Below are 24253 nucleotides of genomic sequence, written 5' to 3'. Positions count from 1 at the left end.
ATAATCAGTCATCTTGAATTATTGGCAAGTTCATCTAATTTTTTTTTTTTTTTTTTTGCCTCTATCCAGGCCACACAGCTCTGTGATTTGAATAAAGTTGTGGGCAGCTAAAGAGAGTGTGCTCCCTGTCTGTCCCTCACATGGTGTGCGGTCTAGGGAGGGTTACTTTACATGCCTCTATCCTCAGCGTCCTTGCGTGAAAACGTTCAGATTGCTCGTCTGCCCGCCTACCTCACTACTCTGGTTAAACGGTTTGCTCATAAACCCGTGTGCTCGGGGTGAGGGAGGGAGGGGCAAGTGCACATGGACTGTCAGTGGACAGGACAGACAAGCCACCCGCACGGGGAACCTTCAGAGAACGGGGCTGCAGAGGTTTCTAGACATCTGAGAGTTTACACCTTTCACTGAATCATGAAATACTTTTATAGAAATACATTTTTTTTCATTTTTACTAAGTTTTTAATATTAATTCCAGTAGAGTTAACATGCAATGTTATATTAGTTTCAGGTGTACGATAATAGTTATTCAACAATTCTATACATGACTCAGTGCTCATCACGGCAAGTGTCCTTAATCCCCATCACCTATTTCTCCATCCCCCCCACCCACCTCCCCTCTGTGACTGTCAGTTTGTTCTCTGTATTTAAGAGTCTGTAAAAACAAACATTTTGGACAGACTTTATAAAAACTTTATAAAGTATATTATTTTAAGAGCCACCATTGTGTGTGTGTGTGTGTGTGTATGTGCTAAACAAAATTTAAACTTTTGCTTAAAGATTCAAGGGCATCACCAAGAATAGCAATTTCTGTACTTTCTCCATTTTAAGACACCCCATCAATAGCAGCTTTAGGGGAAAAAACAGAAACCATATTCAATGTTCAAACTGATGGCAAGTCTCTTTTGGATGTCAGAAATCCAAAACATGAAAAACAAACAAACATGTACTTCTTTGAATCAAGGAAATCTGCCGTCTCACACCGATGCATCCAGGACGCAGTGAAGCCTGAAAAGGCATCAGCCATATATCCGATGTACGGAGAGTTTTATTTCTGAAACAGCTTTTCCATCTTCGCCGTTCACGCCAGACTGGCAGAGGACTCATCTCAGAGACCCTTCCTTACGGTCTTTCTGCCCTTCCGATTTGTGACTTCAAACTGCGACTGTGAAAACTGGGTAAGTCACCGTGTTGAACTTAAATAATTTCAGAATTTTAAAATAAATTCATAATTTTAAAATAAAATACAAGCCTCGTTTTAGGGGCAGTCCCACGGACAAAGTACGTGACCTCTGGTGTGCACACACACGTGCACGGCTGTGGGTTCTGTTCTGCCCTCTCCTTTATCACAGCGAGGCCTCATCATCGTCCTGGTCGGTGAGGGTGCCACGTGCCTGGGGCTTTGGTTTCTTAAATAGAAGTGTTTTGTCTTTTTCCTAATCAGCCGATTATATCTTCTAGTGCTCCTCAGCAGCACAAATATTCAGTCCACTTAATAGGTAAGTATGAAGGCAAACTGAGATGGGTCAGTGTAGAAGAATGAAAAGAAACTGGTATTTTAACTCACCCAAGCTTAAAGGCCAGGGAGAGGAGAAGATGCTGACTATTTCTGCCACCTCAAAGGCTCCCAGTCAACTGAGTACAAAGAAGAGTTCAAAGGCAAGGCAGGCTCCTGACTTCCACCTCCTAGTGTGGCTGAGGTTAGAGGTCACTGCTGGTGGAGCCACTGACCAATAAAAGAATGTTTGGAAACTCCACTCAACAGATAAACCGCGGATCCATTTACGCCTTCCTCCCTATGCACACAAACATTTCCAACTCTACAGTCCTGTGTCTACCCAGCCTTCCAAGATCCTAGATTACTTTCTTTCCCACTGTCATTCAAGAGAGACCGGGGATATGAATGTTTCTGCTCACTACAGAAAAATAGTCACTTGCATTCTTCTTCCTGTCTTCCAATGTAAAAAAGGCGGTTGCTAGGCCTCTCCACCTTCAAGGCCTACCTCAAATGCCACCACCTCCCCAGCAAAGCTGTCCCTGACAACTTTGGCCCATAAGTTCCTCCTTCCGTTTCAGATCCCTAATGTACTTTGGAAAACGTGCACCATTTTCTCAACTTTCTCTATGCTTATATCCACACATCACCAAGATGACAAGTAGGCCTTTGTGAGTGGGGATCACAGATTTATTACTATCTCCCACCATCTCCCCTTGAAAAAACAACACTTAATTAGGGCTTCACTAAGTTACCTAGTTAATTTAGCTTATGGGATGATAAAAGGTCAACTCATGATTTGGCTTTATACTGTTATAATTCTCACCCTCTACTAATTGAAGGAACCGGTTTCTAATTTACCCACAAAGAAAACCTATAAGCCTCCCCTAGCTTGTCCAATACTCTTGTCAGCTTTCAGGAGTAGATAACGGACTTTCTCTAGGCTCTAGCCTTGTCCTTAACTTTATGGTTGCTTCGATATCACATCTAAAGTCATGAGACAAATTTACTTACTCGCCCTTGTCAGGCAAAGTGTCTCTCCCTTGGTTCATCCTAATGCCAAGTCATGATGAAGACTTTCACCACGGTCCCCACCAGCCACCCTGCAGCCTCCCTCGTCCAGAGCTCTGAGCTGCAAAATGTCAGTAATATTTCCATCACCGAGATCGCACCCCCGCTCCACTGGGGTCAATTCAGACAGAGAGCTCTGTTCCACCTGCAGACAGCAAAAATCCTGTGCTCAGCACTACTTCTTCCTCGTCTGAAAGAAACGGTCTCTGGAGACCGACTATAAGGACAATGCCAGTCAGAAGCACCTTAGGATTTCTCGGAAACATTTACGTGGTGCAAAGGAAAATGAGTCACTTAAAAGTGGATGGAGACCTCTGCTGGCTGCAACTGTCCCTGCAGCTTCTCAAACTAGTTAACCAGCTGTGGAGCAAGACATACAGACTGTGGCTCAGGCTCAAGCTCGTTCTGACCTATCAACCAGGGGCTCCAAGGCATCAACTACGGCCACAACAGGATTTCCCTGAAGTTTATGCCTGTCTTACAAAAAGATCCAAATTGGACCTCCCTAAAGAGAGTTCACTAAGGTGTAAAAACTTTCCAGAACCAAGTGTGTCCTGTTTTTGCAGCCACTCCTGCCACGGTCACATTAAATCGATGAACAGTAAACGGAGGGCAAAATGACAAGCAGATTCTGCAAAGGGTCCTAGAGAACAAAAGAACTCTCTCTAATCTTAGATGAGGGCTTCAGTATCACTGGGATGGTAGTTCCCAGTCCAAGCAATGTTGTCCCACACCGGGCAGTTAACAGTTATCTGAAGACTTTTTTGGATCTTGGAAAAGGGATGTGCTATTGGCATCTAGTAGCTGAACCTGGTCATCCTTATACCTCTCTGGGAATTAGTTCAACCAGATCATCTCACTTTTGGTTGAGATCAGCCCAATCTAGAAGTCTAAGATTGGGAGAAGAGGCTGTTCTGGGCTCACAGAATATTCAGGGAAAGGGGAGCTCCATGGAACACTGTAGTGGAGTGCTTCAGAAGGTCTGAAAGCAGAAGAGAAGAAGGACATGAGGGCGTCTGGGTGGCTGGGTTAAAGCCTCTGCCTTCAGCTCGGGTCATGATCCTAGGGTTCTGGGATCGAGCCCCGCATAGGGCTCTCTGCTTAGCAGGAAGCCTGCTTCCCCTCTCTCTCTGCCTGCCTCTCTGGCTACTTGTGATCTCCGTCTGTCAAATAAATAAATAAAAATCTAAAAAAAAAAAAAAAAAAGAAGAAGAAGAAGAAGAAGAAGAGGGACATAAGAAGACCGAAGGAAGACTTGGAAAAGGAGGCAGGCAAGTGCCTAGACTGCCCTTTTATCCAAGTTGACCCAACGTGGGACACTCACCACCCGAGGAGGTGACTGGTCCAAAGTACTCTATTTTTAAGGACCTCTATCCATTCCATCTCAGTAGTTCTACGATTCGGAGCCCAGACTCAGAAACGCCCAGCTGTGCCTGCCTCACACCTGTGGTTCCCCACCCGTCTCTGTGCAACGATGCCGTTCCACAAGCTGGCCAGGGGAGTTTGGCTCCGAAAACCCAATGAGTCTCCTTCCCAGCAGGATGGTGCTGCGTTTCTACTTGGCCTTGTCAGACTGGAATCTTAAGATGGTATGTGATTTGGCAGTTGACTCTCTTCCTGGTTACGTTAATAAATCATGATGCCGTAAAAGAGAAACCCAGAGCTCAGACACCAGGCCTGCTCTTCTGTGAAAAGGAACAGTTTCTCCTACACAACTTGTAAGAACTGTAGGTTTAGACGAAGAATCTAAAGAGCTCCAGACGGATCTTCTAAATTGAAACTCAGATAAGACCAGTGGCCAAGTAATAACTGAGCAGCCCAAACATTTAAAATGAACATGAACAGCTCTGAAAAAAACAGTGGGGAGGCTAAAATCCAACTGTGGCTCGTTTTGTTTAGTTTTGAAGATTTTATTTATTTAAGAGAGAGAGCGCGCACACAGAGGGAGAGGAAGAGAGCACATAGAGAGAGGGAGAAGCAGACTCCCCGCTGAGCAGGGAGTCAGAAGCGGGGCTCGATCCCAGGACCCAGGGATCATGACCTGAGGCAAAGTCAGGCACTTAACCAACTGAGCCACCCAGGGGGCCCTGTAATTTGCTTTCCTATCACAACACCGACACGTGTTACAGATGAGGTCGCTGAGGTCCAGGGAAGGCGAGTCCTTGGCCGCGGGCAGAGTGGGTGCCCAGCCGAGATGGCAAAGGCGCAGGCAGTCTGAGCAGCACCAGCGTGGGGGACGTGGCCGTCTCCGTGGTTTAAAGTCATAAACAGGGCAGACTCAACAGATCTGCTAATTTCCCCTGCCTCCTAAAACCCTAAAATGATGACGATGACAAATTTGTAAAAATGAAGGCGCAGTCACTCTAAGCTCTAGAAGATGGGAGATGAGCGGAAGCAACCAAATGCGGAAGCCGAGGAGCAGCACGAGGCACGGTGGCCAGTTCTCCAGGCCTACGTGGCCACTGAAGAAAATCAGTGCAGAAAAACCCGAGGACGTCTGCGGTGGAACTCCAAGTGGGGCAAAGATGAGGGGCTTAGCGCAGAGACCCCTCCAACCCTCTTTCCTGCTCATCTCCTACAATGGTAATCTTGACGAGAATAAAAACCTTAAGAATCTACTCAACAGAAAAGAAAAGCACAGTACCAATCTGGGGTAGTCTTTTAAATTTTTTTTTAAACTTACTTGACATTTCAGCCCAACTAAATTTCTTTCGGGAAAGAGAAAAGAAAGAGAAGCAGGACTATCTGGGGCCCCGAGTGGCACGCTGCAGACCGTGGACAGCAGCCCAGCGGAAGGGGCATCAGGAGGTGGAAGAGAAACCGGACAGTGAGGCAGGGGTGTGTCACTGCTCCGGGGGACAGGGAGCACCGCTCGGCGAGGGAGGCCGCTGGGATCAGGAAGCTCGGCCGGCTGATAGGACAACATTCTCCTGCTCAGAGCTACTCAGAAGCATCACCCTGAAATGTCCCCACTTCCTGAGCTACCGTAGTCACAACTATCACCTGCTGTGAGAATGACCATCTAAACAGGTTCAGTTTTGCATCCGGCACACGCTGCTACACGATGACCCCAAAACATAAAAACAGAGGCTCCCCCTTGGGAGCGCCTGCATCTCCGACAGTTACTCTCACAAACCTCATCCAACATGACTCACCTGAGCCCACTTTCCTCTCTTCAGGTCAGTGGGTCAATCCGGCTGCGGCGATGACCCCGCTTACACGTTTGGCTCTGTCCACGTGTACCCCCCCCACGGGGCAGGCCACCCTCCAGACCACCCACGTCACCCCGCAGCAGGGCTGGCTGGCCTCTTACCTGCCGCTGCATTTCTTCAATCTGTCTTCGGGGGATGCCCTGCAAGATGCCGTACACGTCGGACAGCTTTTCTTCTGGCACAACCACAGACGCTCTGGGGACGACAGCAGGACAGTCGAATACACAGGGCCCTCTGCACAAGGACCCCTGCAGATCCAGCTGCCTCATTTTCCGGAGCAGGAAACTACGCCGCACCCTCCCTCATCCCGCATTCCCTCTGCGGAGGGCTGGAGGGCTCATCCTCCTCCGTCTCCTCGGGGCCCACCTTCTCGACGGCATTCTCTCGCCTGCTGCGTGTCCTCACCTCCCTCCCCGCCACCTGTGCACTCCAGCCATGCTGGGGCCCTTCCAGACGCTTCCACAAACCATGCTCTGCATACCCTGGGGTCTGTGGGTATGCATGTCCTCCTCCCTGGTGTACTCTTTTCCTTCCCTGCCCATTCTGAACAAACCAGGACTTCTGTCATTTAGCTACCCACTCAAGGCCACTCTTGGCACCCACTTACGGAGCCGCTATCATGTGCCAGTGCTGCAATTACAATAGCGACCAAATCGGACAAAGACTGGGGCTGAGCACCATGAGAACGCTTGCGGGGGTGCATTCTAGGCAGACAGCCCTGAGGAAGCAGCGTGCTGGCCATGTTCTGGCAACAGCACTGAGGCTGGTGTGGCTGGAGTAACGAAGACGGAGAAACCCAGGAGGTAAACGGGAGGGCGAGGCACAGCAAGCACACAGGGCCTTGGAGGCTGTGGTAAGGACGTGGCTTTCACTAAGAGAGAACGCCATTAGAAGGTCTTGGGCAGAGCTGGCATGACCTGATTCAGTGCCAGTGGGGTCATTTTGCCCAAAGTGTTAGAAGAAACTGCAGAAAGCAGGAGCAGAAGAACAGCTGGAGACGGTGGCAAAATCCAGTGGGAGCGCTGGGGAAAGCGGTGAGGACAGCACCACCGGCAGGACTAGCCACAGCTCAGACATGCAGGTGAGGGGGACAGAGGGCTCAGCGATCACCCACCTGTCGGGGCATTTTGCAGGGTTTCCCATTTTCTTTGTACCAATTAACTTGTTACAATCTGAAAGCCGCACCCCAGCAAGACTAGTCTGTTAGGATGGAAACCACACCTGATCCAACTCAGCACCCCTGAGCACTTGGTCCATCGTCCCGCACACACAGCTAGCACTTAGTAAATATCTGCTAAATAAGTCCATGACATCTACCGTACAGATGGGAAAACTGAGGCTCAAAGGACAGAAGAGGGGCGCCTGGGTGGCTCAGTGGGTTAAGCCGCTGCCTTCGGCTCAGGTCATGATCTCAGGTTCCTGGGATCGAGTCCCGCATCGGGCTCTCTGCTCCACGGGGAGCCTGCTTCCCTCTCTCTCTCTCTCTGCCTGCCTCTCTGTCTAGTTGTGATCTCTCTCTGTCAAATAAATAAATAAATAAATCTTTAAAAAAAAAAAAAGGACAGAAGAAAGAAAAGAAATAACTTGGCAAGATCACAGAGCTAGCCAGTGAGAGAGCTGGCTACCTGAAACCCAACCTTCTGGCTCCAAATCCAGAGCCCTTCCATTACTTACCCATAATTACAACGACCCAAGCCGGTCTGGATTCTCACAGGAGTATTTTTCCAGCCTCAGCTCAGGGTCACTGCCTCCATGAAGCCCTCACCAACTCCACTGCTGGCAATGGTGTGCGCCTCCTTCTCGAGATTCTCCTCCTACCCCACCCAGCCCGGCTGCCTCTATAGTCAGCCATTGCTGGTTTACCTGTCCATCTTCCACCATTAGGTGAGGGGCTTCCTGGAGGCAAGGTCTGACCTTGACCATCTTTATCCCTATACCTAACACAGAACCCCACAAGTAAAGGGCCCTCAACAAATGTCTCCATGGACGCTCAAATGATTGGAAGTGGCTCAGCACATCCCTAGGATAAAGAGAACTATAAAGCCTCATCCTTCTGGCAGAATGAGCCTCTGTCCGGGCTTCCGCCCCTGTGCAGGCATCTACTACAGCACTCACCACACGTTATTAGAATGCTTGGTGTGTCCCTGTGAGATCCCAGTCTCTTTAAGAGCAGAAACTGCACTATTCACAGGAGACTTTCTGATAACCATGAGATGAATGGAGATACAGAAGAATGAATGCTACTTGCATTATTCAAATAGCTATGGTGATCAGACAAGAACAGAAATATCAGAACAGTTGGGAGAGGAGAAGATAATTAAGTATCCGAGGCAAAGTCAAGCCTCAGAGGTATTCACAAAGGGAGCTAATTTTCAACCATCTTTAACCTCCCAAGTCCTAGGGCAATGAAACAACATGAGACCAGAGGGCTCTTCTGTCCCTTACAGCAGTGGCAGGCCTAACCAAGCAGGGCCCATGCGTGTCCCTCTGCGCACAGGCAGGTCTCTAAGGTCTCACGCACATGGCAGCCCGCCCCCCCCAACTAGTAACAGTAGGCAAGCTCTGTAGGGTCTCTAGGGCAGCGCTCGCCACTGTGGCTACAAATCACACCCGCAGAGCTTTGAGGTGCAGCATTCCTGAGGGGGAGGCCCAAGAATTTTTTAAAGTCCTTCAGGTGAGCAGACTGTGCGGGTACAGTGGAGAACCACTGCTCTTGGCCAAGGTTGCTGTCCATCTTTGGTAAAATGCCAGATAGTATGTATTTTAGGCTTTGTGGGCCATATCCTCTCTGTCACAACTACTCAGCTCTGTCACTACAGCAGAGAAATGGCCGGGAGATAATTTGTGAGTCAGTGGGTGTGGCTGTGTTTCAATAAAACTTTATTTACAAAACCTGGCAGGTTCCCATATTTGGCCCCAAGGCCTCAGTTTGTGAACCTCTACTCTAGGCTAACCGACTAACTCTTCTGACGGAAAATACAGCAAAACAATCTACAGAAGCAGTTCTCCAACCTCGGAATGCAGTACAACTACCAAGGGGGCTTTCGAAATCTAATACACACAGAACCACTGGTGATAAAGTTTATTAGAAGGTAACACTCACCTCTTCCAGTCCAGAACTTCAGAGAAAGGCAAAATATAGGAGTCTGCAACGATGACTGGGACACAGCCGGCGCGTAAAACGTCACTCAGTGCCGCCTGGCCCAGCCGAGCGCCACGAAGAACCACACAGAACGTGGCCTCCTGCAGGAACGCAAGCAGAGGTGGGGATCACACACCAGTTTTGCTGACGCACTCGGATCACCGCAGACCCCGCACTTCTCCCGAGGGCTGAAGCCGAGCACTACCGAGACGTCCTGACGGGAAATGTGAAAGGATGAAAGGTCACACCGGGGGAACTTGGAAAGCTCAACTGGCCACCGTGCCTGGTATTTCCACTCTTCAGTGTCACCTCAGTGCTACTACTGGTGGCATCTGAAATGTCCAGAGCCAACGTCCCAGCCTTTCTCTGGGAACTCAATAATGGAACCTCCCACCACCGGGTTCCTTCCAGCCCTAGTCTACTAGGCAAACACACTTTGGCATGAGGGCTGACCTCAGCCCACCTCATAGCAGAATTATTTGTCTGGGCATTTCAGGCTTTCTAGAAGACCCCCTAGAGGGAAGCTATCAACTTTCATCTTTCTACTTCTCGTGGCTTCGAGCAGTGTGCTCTGTACCTAGCAGACACTCATGTCATGAATGCAGTGCCTCTGAAAACATACAGATGTGTCCCTCTTAGAACAATAAATCAAACAGAAAGCAAAGTCTCAAAAAACTGCTTCTCCCCTCCCTCCCTCAAGCCGAGTTAATGTGGGGAACATTTCAGAAAATGACAGACGTACAGGAGGACAAACGGTTGCAAGAGGTAAGCCAAAATAAGAAACAACCCTCTCTCTAACGCTCAGTTTCTCCCAGTGTTTGCCTCCTCGGGAGGAAGAAAAAAGATTAAAAAAACAAAAACAACAACAACAAAAAACCCACTGTTTCATCTTTACAGCTAGAGAAAAGGAAAGCTCAGAAAAAAAGAAAAATTCCAAACTCCTCCAAGATACACGAGAGAGCAGCAGGGGCCAAGGAAGAGAATCGGTCATGGCGCCTAGGGGTGCAGGTGGACAGCTCGGCCTGCCCGGAGGAGTCGGCATCCAGATGTGGACACACGTGCTGATAACCATTTTTCCTGTCTAGACAAAGGTTACTATAAATACTCCTGCTCACATCACCACCGTTATCAGTCAGACATTCCAGAGGAGATGCAGCACTTTCTGAGAGAAAGTATTTTAACAATCTCAGCATGGCCCAGTTCTCTTTGGAGATGAGGGGTAAAAAAAAAGATCACACCAGCTCCTTGCTATTTCTCCTTGAACTATTTTAAGTATTTCAGGGAACAAAACTCACTTTCTCCTTTCCTTGTCCCCCTGACCCTGGAATGTCAAACATCCTACTTATGCTTAAAATATCCCCCAAAGGACTACTCTTCCCCAGGCATATGGAAACAGTGGCATGGCCACAACTCAGGCAAAGGACGTGCTACCAGTAGGAAGGACATGGCGAGGGTAGCAAAGTACCAACAGATAAAACAGTGACAAAAAATGAAAACCTTCCGTTCCTAGGAAAAGCGGACTGTGGCCTCGTGGGCCTACACGTCAGAGGATACAGGCTGCCCCCTTCGAGAAGGCGATCTCTCTGGACGGGCTTACAAGTACAGGGGTAAAAGTGAAATATGGTTGCCCACTCTGGCCAAATGACTTCTCCCCAAGCCCACGGCGGATGTGGCTCTGGAGGGCGACGAGCGTCCAATGGGAGCGGGAGCACTCAGAGGCCAGGCAGCTCTCCACACATAGCAGGCCGGCCGCCGCCACTCCTCAGGGCCCCCGTGGCTGCCAGGGAGCTGGGCTACGTCCTCGTCATCCCTGGGGCGGATGCTCTGGCAGCATGGGGAGAACAAGGCCTTCTGCTGGGGTGCACTGCTTCGGGAAGGGCCCTCTCCTGGGCGCACGGGAGCTCACCTGCAGCACCTGGGGGTACTCGTAGACCTGGTGCTCGTGGCAGCGCCTGCGCACCCAGGGGACGCCCTCTGACAGGTTGGTGCACTTGTCCAGCACTAGCACCGACTCCGCGTGTTTGGCCTGCAGGGCTTCCAGGTCTTCTCTGTACTCAGGGTGGACAGCCATCTGAGAGGACAGCAGGAAGTACCGCCGGGGACTGCAACAGAGCAAGAAGCGTGACTGGAACGTTGCCGCCGGCCCGCAGGTCAGGATAGGACACACTCGGACGTTCGACTTAGGGCAGGAAGTGGGTTCTCACAGGTCTTCACAGGTCTCGATTTTCTGGGCAATCGCGCTCTGCGGCATTGGTCAGTATTGACAGTATTATACAGCGTGAGAACCTAAGGTCTGGCTCAGTCACGTGCCGTCATGAAGATCTGACTGGGGAGAAGTCCTTCAGGTTTTGAGGAAATGCTTGTAATATGCCAAGCTCGGAAAGCAAGCAAGAAATCTGTACGTGTGTGCATGGAAAAAGAGAAGCTGAATGGCTGACTATTTGGAAGAAACATCAACGTGTTACCATGAGTCATGGCTGAGGTATCTAACGTGAAAAAGAACTGAGAGCTGGCTGCATCCTTCAGATCGGAAGAGAGGGAAACAATGGGCGGCACCGGGGGTAAAACCGGAAGAGGTGAAGGACTGCTTCCGGCTACTGAATGGCCTCCTTGGCCTACGGAGGTGCTGCAGGGAAGACAGCCTCCATCCCCAAGGCCACCCGCACACAAGAAGACTGAATTGGTGTTGAGAACAATGAGTGGAAAAAACTATCTTCACCAAAGGAGGGAACCAGTCTTAACAACTGGGTAGCAAGGATGTCTAAAAGAAAATGGAGTGAAGAAAGGACATCCATGGGTCTAGTGCCATTGAGATCTTCATAAGAGACAAACACACGAACACAAATTTAGTAAGCCAGAAGTCAAAGGGGAGTTCTGGGGGAGACCAGATGGTAAGGAACTTTCTCCTGGAAGGCAAGATTCCCACAGGGCAGAGAGGTTACACAGCATAAACACTACATAGGTTGAGGGACCAGTAGTATTCACCATCAAAGAAATGAATAATATAAAGCAGGTTCCAGGAAGAAGTGAAACACACATCAGATGTAGAAGCAGTACTCACATGAATCTACCCCCCACTGGTCTGAACCAGGGAAAGTTCTGGGGGGCGGTACCTCTCATAGACAATGCCATCAGACAAGCGGATACGAGTCTGCACATAAGAAAGAACCAAAACCTATACACCCTGTGACCCCATCAGTCTCTCTCTCTTCCTTTTTTTCTTTTTTTCTTGCACTGGGAGAAAGGAACAGTAATTTTTTTAGGTTTCTTATACTTATTTGGAGGTTGTAGCTAAAGAACACCTTACCCATACATCCACAGCTGAAGAACAACCATTCTCTGATTGAAAAGGTCATCATGGTTTACCCAGCACCGAGCTTCAGGTCCCAAACACACAAAGCAATGAGTGGAGAAGGGGAATGTTCCCCTTTCCAGCCAGCTCAGCTATAGAAACTCCAGAAAACACAGCAACACGCCCCACAGCCAGATGGCCTTCAAATCCTCAGAACCCTTTCTTCTGGTAATTCTTTTAAGTGTCTGAGCTACAAGCAAAAGGTACTTCCCCCATCCCAGTTAAGAAAGAAAGGAACAGGCACATTCCCTAAATCCTTGCGAAAGCAAGTAGCCACAGGAGGCCATTTAAATTAGACTAAAATTCAGCTCCTCTGTCAGACCAGCCACATTTCAAATTCTCAATGGTCATATGTGGCTAGAGGGCACCTAATAGCAGAAATACAGATGTCTCCCATCGCAGAAAGGTCTGCTTGATAGAGCTGCCCTTGACGGTCATTCAGACCCCCTAAGACAGGGGAAAGGTAAATGGAGACAGGAAAAACATGGAGTAGAACCTATCAGGGAGTCAGTCTGGATCAGCTGCGTAGACTGGTTCCTCTCATCCTGCACAATTTCCCCCTAAGTTACGATTTATTGAACAATATGCTGAATATTTATAGCTAAAAGTAGTCCTTCTAGACACTGAAACAGACTCTTGGATTCTATTCTCTGAGCCTCAGCAATGTTTCTCTTGTAAAGCACTAATTCACAGAGGGATGCCGTGATGGGAAGATCACACATTAGAATACTTGCAGATCACCTCGAAGTGAATGCCATTTCCCTGCAAAGTATTTCTACAATCAAACTGGTCTGTTTAAACAACAGAAAGGATTTACAGGCAAACTCGCAAGACAAGCAGGGTTTAAAACCACCTTAACAATGAAACCTATTTGGAAATGAAGTAGACTAGGGTTTTTTTTTTTTTATTTCAAATCAGAAAACTTCTCATTAACAAGTTATAATGAAATCATCCATGCATCAAGTTAGGGCTGAAGGACCTTAAAGGTCTTTCCAATTCCTAAGACACTGATTCTGTGATGGATCTCATGGGGTACTGGTATTTGCTGGATGTCTCTGGAGACTTTCTCTTTAAGTAGAGCTGCTAGCATAAAACTGGTGATGCTCTACACTGTCTAGAATAAGAACAGACATGCCAGTACCCCAGAGGGTGTCCTTGTAGAAGGGCGCAGAAGGTTGGAGTTCTAGAAAGAAAAAGAGTTGTACTGCACAGCATGGGTGGGGCCAGAAATGGCCCAGCCAGAGTGCTGAAGCCTTTCTAGGGTGAAGGCGTCTACTTGGGAAAGAGCTGGGAGGTGGCCCAGTGCAGGGTATGAGAGCCCTGAAAGGGTACCCGAGGTTTCGGCACTGGGGGCGGGGGTAAAAGGAGCCATGGCAACCCAGGGGGATGCTGGAGAACAAGTGAGGTTAGGAGGGCGTGTGGGAATCCCAGGACAGAGTTTAGAGCCTGGACTGGCTGAGAAGGGTTCCGTGTTGTGCGGAGGGTGAAAGCAACGGTTCCAGCAGGTTCCAGCACCCTAGTGTGGGGTGCTGGAACCCCAGAAGGCAGCGGAGGGTAAGTCCTGGGGCGAGTGGGGAGAATACAGCAGTAGGAGCACAATGTGGGGGAGTCGGGGTCTGAGGGGAGATGGAGGCAGGGGCGGCAGGGTTGGTTGGTTACATGCAAGAGGGCTGAGCAAACCAGTAAAGATGCTGAGGATAAAGAGAGCCAGATCGCTCCCTGTCGGAGAACAGAGCGACAAACAGGCAAAGGGAGGAGACCAGAGCGCCCCGGTGCTGCATGGATCTACAGATGGTGACGTGCACTCACGGTTTTCAGTGTACACAGAGACTATCAAGACTCTCCATCCACCCAGATACAGAGAGAAATACCGAAGCTCAAGACGCTCGTGGGGAAGGAAGGCCCCGGCTGAGTCCCGCTGGTGAGAAACAAAGTTCTAGTTCAGACATTTGGCCACCAGGATCCCTGGATCCTGACTCTACCGTCACTCCGTGTTCAGCACGACTGTGCAGATGTGCACAGGAGTCTAGAAACAGCTCCCCCGGCTCGCACGCTCGTTCCCCCTGACCTGACAGATGGCTGAGGGAGTGTGCCCATTTTAGTTTTAAGCAAACAAAACTGTAAGGTGGATTTGTTTTTCTTTTAAGGACTAAAATTACTAGCTAGGACTTTCATGTTTCCTCCCAGCAGCGCTGAAACCTAAGTTTAAGTAAAATCATGCTGAGAACTTGAAGTCTCCCTCAAGAGCAACAGTGGTGAACTCCCGATTTGGTTCCTTTTAGAGAGACAATGACAAGAATTCCAGCTGAGCCCAGTGCAGCTGTGAGAAGAAGCTATCAATAGCAACAATCCTCAGCTTCCCATTGAAAAAAGATTGGGAGAGATTTAAAATAAAAATAAAAACAAAGCTCTCACTACTCTACGGAGCCCTCAAGAGATGTGGGAATTCCCTCAAAAAGCAGCTCTCACAAACAGCCACAAATCCAAAGGCCCAGCCAGAAGGTCACCCACCCTGCCTCCTCCCAAGTGCCTGGAAAGCACGAGGAGTCTGGAGTCTGCCTTTGCCCTTTTTTTCCCTTTCTTCTTCTTTTCTTCTTTCTTTCAGAGAGAGGGGTGTGCTGCTTATAAAACACCAGGGCGCCTGGGTGGCTCAGTGGGTTAAGCTGCCTTCCGCTCAGGTCATGATCTCAGGGTCCTGGGATCGAGTCCCGCATCGGGCTCTCTGCTTAGCAGGGAGCCTGCTTCCCTCTCTCTCTCTGCCTGCCTCTCTGTCTACTTGTGATCTCTGTCAAATAAATAAATACAATCTTAAAAAAAAAAAAGGAAAGAAAGAAAGAAAGGAAGGAAGAAAGGAAGGAAGGAAGGAAGGAAGGAAGAAACACCACAACCTCAGGGCCGAACTGCAAGCTGGAGGGAAGCGGAGTGTGGGTCCGGCCAGTGGCAGAAGTCCACCGACCGGCCAGCAGAGGGGAACGGGCGCTCCCAGCAGCCCCTTGCCACCCGCCCCCTCCCGGCAGATTTACTGGTCCTCTGCCCAGTTACTGCACGGAGAACTTTAGAGCCTGAGACCTCCAGTGATCTAGTTAGAGATCTTAATTTCAGTCTAATGATATGTTAAAAACTAGGGAGATTAAGTTACTAAGAAAATGCCGCCACCACGGCAGTTTCAATCTCTGGAAGAAATCGCCTGAAAATAATTTTGACTATTTAGAGGCGGTTTGTTTTCCTCTGTTTTAGCTGAATCTTTGCTTTTCAGTGGTATTTTCCCTAAGTCACATCTGAAGGGAAAGAAGAGTCCTAGAGCCGTGAGCGGAGAGCTGGATTAGATTAGATTAGATAAGAAAGGGCGTAGAGTTCAAGCAGTCTTCGAACAGAAACGCCCAGAGGCCACCAAGCTGAAGGGATGGCCCTGACCCTCCCTGGCTCCCTTGAAGCCTCGCCTGGGCTTCCTCCCCCCAAACCTAATGTCAGGGGGACCTCGCAGTTCTCTGTTGCACCCTGGGCACTGCAGAGGTTTCGGGGCTCCCCTGGCCTCCACCCTTTAGATGCCAGGAGCATTCCATGCAAAACAGCACTAGCACAGCAGGTCCCACTGCTCTCCTCTGCAAGGCTGGCTCTCGGCTGGTATATGAGAACTTCTGTTTTGGGGAGCTCCTACCCTCCCCAGAACTGGTAAGAGTGGCTGCTGTGCCCAAACTGCCTGTACAAACAATATGGTTTATGCTGAACACTCTCTTTCCTTCTGCAAATCTGAAGTTAGCACACGCCAAGCAGAGACTGTGCGTGTGATTAGCTCCCGATGAAAACTGGGGGCACAGAGTCCCTGATGAGTGCCCTGGTGAGCCACAGTCTGTACACACTGTCACCTCTCATTGCTGGGGGAGTCAAGCACATCCCTGGTGACTGTGTGACGCCACCAGGAGAGGACCTTGATGCCTACACCCAGTTTCCTTGGACTCCATCCCGTGTACCTTGATCCTTTGCTGACTCTGCGTTGTCCCCTTGTGCTTTAATAAATCATAGCCATGAGTGGGACTATATGCTGAGTCCTAAGCTTCTTGGCAGATCACTGAAACTGGAGGTGGTCTCGGGGACCCCTGACACACATGCCCCCGAACTCACAAGAGTCTGTATATAGCCAAATATCCCTGGGTAGACAAAAATCAACCCCTTCCCCTGTTGAGAAACACCAGCCTAGCAATGCTTGGTTCTAATAGGCCTTCAATAAAGGTTTGATCTGAACTTCAGTGAACTGAATTAAACAATTTTCAGAACAATTTCGGGGGGGGGGGGAAGCAAAAGGTTCAGAAACAACTTTCAAAAATCACACAACTGACTTAAATTTAAGTAAATGTTCACAGAAGGAGCAAGTAGAGAAATAAAATATTTTTTCTAAGTTCAACTGACTTTTCCCGACCATTGTAGTTTCATAATATCTACTATAATGTATTTATATTATAATATCTATTACATCTAGTGCTCCATAAATATGCCAAACTAAGATCCTAGATACGCGACAGAAACTTGTACTTCCCCAAAGGGTACCAGCTGGGCTCACTCACACAGGTCACCCTTTCTCATTACAGAAATCTAGTCTCAAAACAGCACTGGGGCTAAAATTAACATGTCAGGAAACAAATGTTGGCGAAGATGCAGAGAAAGGGGACCCATCTTACACTGCTTGTGGGAATGCAAGCTGGTACAGCCACTCTGGAAAATAGCATAGAGGTTCTTCAAAAAGTTAACAAGAGAACTACCGTACAACCCAGCAATTACACTACCAGGTATTTTATCCAAAGGATACAAAAATACTGATTTGAAGGGGCCCGTGTACCCCAATGTTTATAGCAACAATGTCCACAACAGCCAAACTATGGAAAGAGCCCAGATGTCCATCAACAGATGAATGGATAAAGAAGATGTGGTATACAATGAAATACTACGCAGCCATTAAAAATTGAAATCTTGCCATTTGCAATGACATGGATGGAACTAGAGGGTATTACACTGAGTAAAGTAAATCAGTCAGAGAAAGAAAATTACATGATCTCACCCATATGTGGAATTTAAGAAACAAAACAGAGGAGCATAGGGGCAGGGAGAGAAAAATAAAATTAAGATGAAATCAGAGAGGAAGACAAACCATAAGAGACTCAACTATAGGAAACAAACTGTTGCTGGAAGGGAAAGGGTTAGGGGGATGGGGAAACTGGGTGATAGGCATTAAGGAGGGCATGTGGTGTAATGAGCACTGGGTGTTATATGCAACTGATGAATCACTGATCTCTACCTCTGAACCTAATAATATGCTATATGTTAATTAACTGAATTTAAATTAAAAATTTTTAATTAAAAAAAAAACCACAGCATTGAACTATATCTTTTTCTCCAGTCTCTTCTGTAAGAATTATTTTGTATTTTCACCTTGATGATGATCAAAAGAAAATCAGTACAGGCATATTTTTGTTCATATTTAATGATAATACTGCTAAGAGTTTTTCAACATCCAAGTTTGTATTTAGCGGGCTAATGGGAAGACAGGAAGACTTAGAATGTAAATCATGTACAATGAAAGCATAGTAAAATGCTAACTGTAGTCCCTAAGTGATGGTACAAATATTCACTGTACTGTCAAATTTTTTAAATACTGCTATCTGGCTTTAAGATTTTTATAATTTATATTATAATTTTATAAATTATAATTGTATAATTTTTATAAACTTATAAATTATAATTTTATAAATTTTATCATTACATTTTTATAGTGAAATGGCAGGGAAAAAATCTGTATCAGATGAAGATGTATGCTAAAGGGAAGCACCCTAGTCACTCAAACATTAAAAGTGGTAGAGAGAAATACATCATCACTCCACAGACAAACAGCATAGGCATGCCAAATCCCCAAAACCACAATTAATTCTATATTCACCTTAAAAGACACAATCCAGTTTCAAAGAAAAAGCCTCAGCTATCATATTGTTAATGTGAATATTATTAGTTTTGTACATTTCTTTGCATTTAATTTAAATCTGTTTTAATTTTGAAGTCATATAAGCACAGAGAGTTTAAATTGTTTTTTTACCTGTATTTACTCAAGTTGCATTACTTAAAAAGTAGTCAAAATTCAAGGGACCTTGAATAGACCAAAACAAAAACCAAAATCTTAAAAAAAGAACAAAATTAGAGGACTCACATTACCAATTTAAAAACTTACTACAAAGCTACAGTAATCAAGATAGTGTGGTACTGGCATAAGGACAGACACACAGACCAATGGAACAAAATTGGGAGTCCAGAAATAAGCCTATATACCTATAGCCAGTTGATTTTCAACATGAATGTTAAGATCATCCAATGGGAAAAGAACAGTCTTTTCACCAAGTGTTGCTAAGACAACTAGATATCCACAGGTAAAAGAAGGAAGTTAGACTCCTACCTCACACTACATGTAAAAATTAACTCAAAACGGGTACCTGGGTGGCTCAGTCGGTTAAGTATCTGACTATTGGTTTCGGCTCAGGTCATGATCTCCTGGGTCCTGAGCTCAGGCCCCACACGGGGCTCCATGGGAGCCTAAAGATTCTCTTCTCCCTCTGCTTCTCCCCTGACTCCTGCTCTCTCTCACTTTTTCTAAAAGAAATAAGTAAATCTTTTTTAAAAAATTAACTCAAAATAGAGCAAAAACCAAAATCTAAGAGCTAAAATTAAAGCATTCTGAGAAGAAACCACAGATTTAAATTTTGTGATCTTGGATTGATCAAGGATTTCTTATTTATGACACCTAAAGTACAAGGAAAAATAGAATAAATAGACAAATAGAAAGAAAAAATAGATAAATCGGACTTCATCAAAAGGAGAAACTTTTGTGCATCAAAGGACACCATCAAGATAGTGAAAAGACAACCTACAGGATGGGAGAAACTATTTGCAAATCATACAACTGGTAAGCATCTAGTAAGTAAAATATATAAAGAATTCTTACAACTCAACCAAACCAAAACCCAATATTAAAAAAAAAAAAAAGTAGATGATAAGTAACCAAAGCAACCTGAAAAAGAAAAACAAAACTGAAGACATCACAATTCCAGATTTCAAGCTCTATTACAAAGCAGTAGTAATCAAGACAGTATGGTACAGGCAAAAAAAAAAAAACAGACACACTATCAATGGAACAGAATAGAAAACCCAGAAATGGACCCACAACTTTACAGCCAACTCATCCTTGACAAAGCAGAAGAGTATCCAATGCAAAAGATAGTCTCTTCAACAAATGGTGCTGGGAAAACTGGACAGCAACATGTAGAAGAATGAAACGGAACTGCTTTCTTACACCACAAACAAAAATAAATTCAAAATGGATTGAAGACCTAAATGTGAGACAGGAATCCACCAAAATTCTAGAGGAAAACACAGGGAGCAACCTCTTCAACCTTGGCCATAGCAACTTCTTACTGGACACGTCCTTGGAGGCAAGGGAAAGTAAAGCAAAATGAACTACTGGGCCTTCATCAAGATAAAGAGCTTCTGCACAATAAAGGAAACAATCAACAAGAAACTAAAAGGCAACCTACGGAATGGGATAAGATATTTGCAAACAATATATCCAATACAGGGTTAGTGTCCAAAATCTAGAAAGAACTTATCAAACTCAACACCCAAAAAACAAAAATTCAGTCCAGAAATGGGCAGAAGACATAAACAAACACTTCCCCAAAGAAGACAAAGAAATGGCTAACTCTCTCTCTCCCCTCTCCCTAAAATAAATAAATAAATCTTTAAAAAATAAATATACCCACTGAAGTATATTCTTTAAAAGAGTAAATTTTATGGTGAATGAATATATCTCAATTTTAAAAATAACAAAACAAATCAATTCTGGAAGTCCACTAACAGAAAAATCCAGAAGGTAGATCTAGGCAAAAAGTTTATGAACCATCCAGTCTCTCTTTGTACTTGCCTAACAGCAAAAAAATGTTTCAATCTCACCTTATGTAAATAACAAAATCTGCTACCTCTAAAATAGGTTTCAGAATTTGGTTACCAGGCTACACAGTAGGAGACACATACACAGGAGAGAAATGCTTCACTTTGGAAAAGTTCTCTTATTTCTCCAAGAACCCATAAAGGCTTTTTTTTTTTTTTAAAGATTTTTAAAGATTTTATTTATTTATTTGACAGGGAGAGATACAGTGAGAGAGGGAATACAAGCAGGGGGAGTGAGAGAGGCAGAAGCAGGGTTCCACTGAGCAGGGAGCTGGATACAGGGCTCAATCCCAGGACTCTGGGATCATGACCTGAGCCAAAGGCAGGCACTTAATGACTGAGCCACCCAGGCGCCCCCCCATAAAGGCTTCTAAGGGGAAGTTTGGGATGCTTTGCAAACTATTTCCTTAAGACTCACTTCTGGGACCAAATGCTGTGTGTGGATTTTTAAATCTCACCTTGTATGATCTTTCTAATGTGGCAATATACAAATCAGTCACCTTCATACGTGAGCACACGGCACACAAGAGTACCAACATCATCATCATCACATCTGTTTAAAGCTTATTAAGGTTCTCACCATGAATTAGCACAATTTCAAACAGACTACATCAAAAAAGGCTAGAAAAGATGCCTTGCACACCCAAGCGGCCAGCCCTTTTCACTTATTCACTCACATGTCAACAATATGAACCAATCATGTGACAGGCATAGCCAACATGGCAGTTAAAAAACAGACCTGGGGGCACCTGGGTGGCTCAGTCGGTTAAGTGTCTGCCTTTGGCTCAGGCCGTGATCCCAGGGTCCTGAGATCGAGCCTTGCACTGGTTCTCTGCTCAGCAGGAATCCTGCTTCTTCCTCTCCCTCTGTCCATACTCAAGCTCACTCTGTCTCAATTTAATAAATAAAATCTTAAAAAAAACACAAAAAACGAAAAACCAGACCTGGCACTAGCCTTACTGCAAAATCCAAAATCCCAAGCAAAGAGGCTGTGAGCAAGTTATTACACCGTGGCCTAGTGACTGGTACAGCAGGAGAAGCGGAAGCTGCTATGGGGGTATAATGCAGAAGAACCACTCCGGGGGTTAGCAAAGTCCCCCTGGAGTGAGAAGTACTCAAGTTCAAACCTAAAGGACAAGTAGGTCATCAGTCTGATGAAAATGAGGAAGAAGACTTCCAGACCACGGAAAGATTTTACAGCCCAAAAATGGGGTGGGGAAAAAGCTAGAAATGGAAAGAATGGTCACGTGCCAGAGGGTCTTGAAAGACATTTTAAGGGGTCTGGGCTTTATCCAAAGGAAATGGGTAATCAGTAATAACCCGGTTGTGGGGGCAGCAAGACTAGAGGCAAGGAAACCAAACAGGGGGCTGTTTCCGGATCCAAGGGAGAGATGACAGTAAGCTGGTATCGGGCGGGGACAGAGGAGATGGAGAAGAAGGCAGAGCTGAGAAATATTTAGGAGGGACAATCAAAAGGACTTCCCTCTGGTACAGGAAGTGAGGGAGAGGAAGGAGTTAAGGACACCTCAGGGATTCCAGATCTGGAAAGCTGGGCAGCCAGCACCGTCCACTCACTGAGCCAGAGAAAACTGAAGGAGAAACTGGGATGGGATGGGGTTGTGGGGGGAGGCGGTGAGGTGGGGAGGGGAAGATGGCAGACTCCAAGCTCCAGGCCTGTAACCAAGGCTTTGGCTCTGGACACCAACAGCGCAGCCCTCGTCGTCACCTCATAGTGCACCTGGCTGACGGGATGTCCCTTACCCTGGTCCTTTCTCGGGAAGGTCCACCTCCGCCGACAGCGGACTGTACACGGGAATGCTGACATCGTAGCCTTGCCGGTAAGTCCACGTAGAAAAGCCACCACCAGCCAAGAGAGCCCTGAAAAGCAAAGGGTTTTGTCAAACAATGAGAAAGAAAGGTCTTCATTTTGAGAAGCTCCGTGGGAAGGGAGAGGAGTACCCGGGTCAGTAATAATACCAACAGAGGCCTGCTTCCCCTTCTCCTGTCTCTGAAGACATCATGCTCTGTGTTTCACATCCAACACCTCCTGGACATCAGCTGCGTGCGGTCCCTGAGTTAGCAGCCTTCTTCTGGGGGCCTAAGTGGTCTTCCCTTCTTTTCCATTTTTTTTAAAAACACATCACAGCCCAGAGGCCACCCTGTGAACAGCCCCTCTGCTACCTTATTCAGACCCCATTCAGTTCTTCCCAAAGTCCTACCCCGCTCTGCAACGCTCACACCAGTGGGAACAGATGATAGGTCGGCACGGGAAGCCCAGCTGGGGCAGTCGCTCACTGACCCTCTGGCCTGAATCTCAGGCGACAATGGTCACAGAAAGCACGGATGACAGCAAAACACCTCATCCGGTGCTGTGCATGCCTCCCTCCGACCCCCCGCCCTGGGCAGGTCTCTCCAGTGTTGTCCAAGGGCTGTCCCCCAGCTCTCGCCTCCACTGCGGCTCCTCAGCCCCCACGCAGGAAGCAGGAACCCAGGATCGGACCGTTAGTGCCTCCCCTGCACTTTGCATGCACTAGCTTTATTCTCTTTAATTGGAAAGCTGTGAACATACTGTTTTAATTGGAGCCAGCAAGTAATACAGTGACACTTCATCAGAGAAAGGAAGCAGGTGATCACACCAACTTTTACTGTTATTCTGTCCCCAGGGTCCCAAATCCATCAAAATCACTTACTGGGGCAAAGTTTTGCCAGTTCCACGAATCGTACAGTCTGAGCCAAAACGTCTGAACTGAGAAACCACATTTTTTGCAATATTGATTGCTACCAATCCTCTCCTTGCCCTGTTGACAACCTCCATTCCATTTGAACACAACCAGTTTAAGTTCAAAGATTTTCCAAACACCCCTGGAAATCCCAATCTGTTTGTTTAAGCTTTCTGAAACCAAGAACTGGTTAGTGAGGTAAGGTGCAGGCTAAAGACCTCTCCAGCTGCCAGTCTCCTCTGTAAAACTTAGCAACTCTCCTTAGTACCAGCACACGGTCTGATTTTTCCTGATTAGCATTCAGCAATGAATCCATCCACCATGAACTTGGGCCGATTCCATGACAGCAAGCAGACTGCAGGGAAACCCGTGACCTCTGTGCAAAGAAACAATCATGGATCCAGTATACAGGCACCAAGCAGCCCCAGTGAGCCAGGGTGGGGGGTGACGAGGCAATTACACCCATAGCCGCAGAGCAGAGGGGAATGCACATGGGGCAAGAAAGGAAGCAGGTGCGTATCACACCACCTTGTACTGTAATTGTCCCTAGGGCCCCAACTTTATTCTGTTCCTGGAGAGCAGGGTGGGGGTTATGCACCGGGAGGAGGAAAGCATGCAAATGGAAGCAGGTCTTACGTCACAGATCAACACTCGAGATCTCTACTTATGACCTCGGCAAGAGCTGGGACTGTAATTAGCTAAAAAGACCTCACACCAGCCCCGCTACTGGTAAGACTTGGACTTCAAGTCCTTGTATCTTCTTCTGCCAACGACTCTGTAACATGCTAATGGAGACAACAGTGTGAGCGTCCCTTGCTCTACAGAGCACGTGTTTTGCGTTGAATGAAAAGTGCCTTTCTGAAAAGCACATTCTGTTTTCCTATTATGAATCCCCAAATCAGAGATCAGCTCCAAAGCTGCAAGAGACTGAACAGAAAACTTGCAGCAAAAAAAAGCATTAATCTGATCATCAGACTTATGCCAGGTCAAGTGTTATGTCACTCGAAGTGTCCTCCGCATGTTGCTGGCCTTCTTGACACTAGGACATGTCCTCCGTCACGGAGCCCTCTGCACAGCCTCACGCACTCCACCATCCCTGCTCCGGGCTGTCCTCAGATGTTCTCCCAGTCCTCCTCCCATCTGAGTGCCCACAGCGCCTAAACACAGCTCGTCTGCAAGCTCATCCTTTGCTTTCTTTTGAACCATGCATGCAGTCAGGCCGGCAAACCCCTCAAATGCAAAGCTTCAAATTTCGCCAAAAAAAAAAAAAAAAAAAAAAGA

The 24253-nt window shown here is 46.9% G+C and overlaps 1 protein-coding gene across 1 annotated transcript in view; it reads right to left on the bottom strand.

Annotated features, from left to right (window-relative positions):
* EXT2 (exostosin glycosyltransferase 2) overlaps positions 1-24253 on the bottom strand; it is a 137332-nt gene that overhangs the window by 97982 nt on the left and 15097 nt on the right. Inside the window, exons 4-7 of the mRNA XM_032840719.1 lie at positions 22014-22130; positions 10824-11019; positions 8879-9018; positions 5877-5970 (exon numbers count right to left, since the gene is read on the bottom strand). Coding sequence (XP_032696610.1) covers positions 5877-5970; positions 8879-9018; positions 10824-11019; positions 22014-22130 — 547 coding nt within the window. The remainder of the gene's footprint in view (positions 1-5876; positions 5971-8878; positions 9019-10823; positions 11020-22013; positions 22131-24253) is intronic.

This window comes from Lontra canadensis, unplaced genomic scaffold (assembly GCF_010015895.1).
Source record: "Lontra canadensis isolate GAN:19392208 unplaced genomic scaffold, GSC_riverotter_1.0 scaffold115, whole genome shotgun sequence".
Lineage (NCBI taxonomy): Eukaryota > Metazoa > Chordata > Mammalia > Carnivora > Mustelidae > Lontra > Lontra canadensis.
Note: the sequence above shows the minus strand (reverse complement) of the source record. Positions and strands in the feature narration are given on the sequence as shown.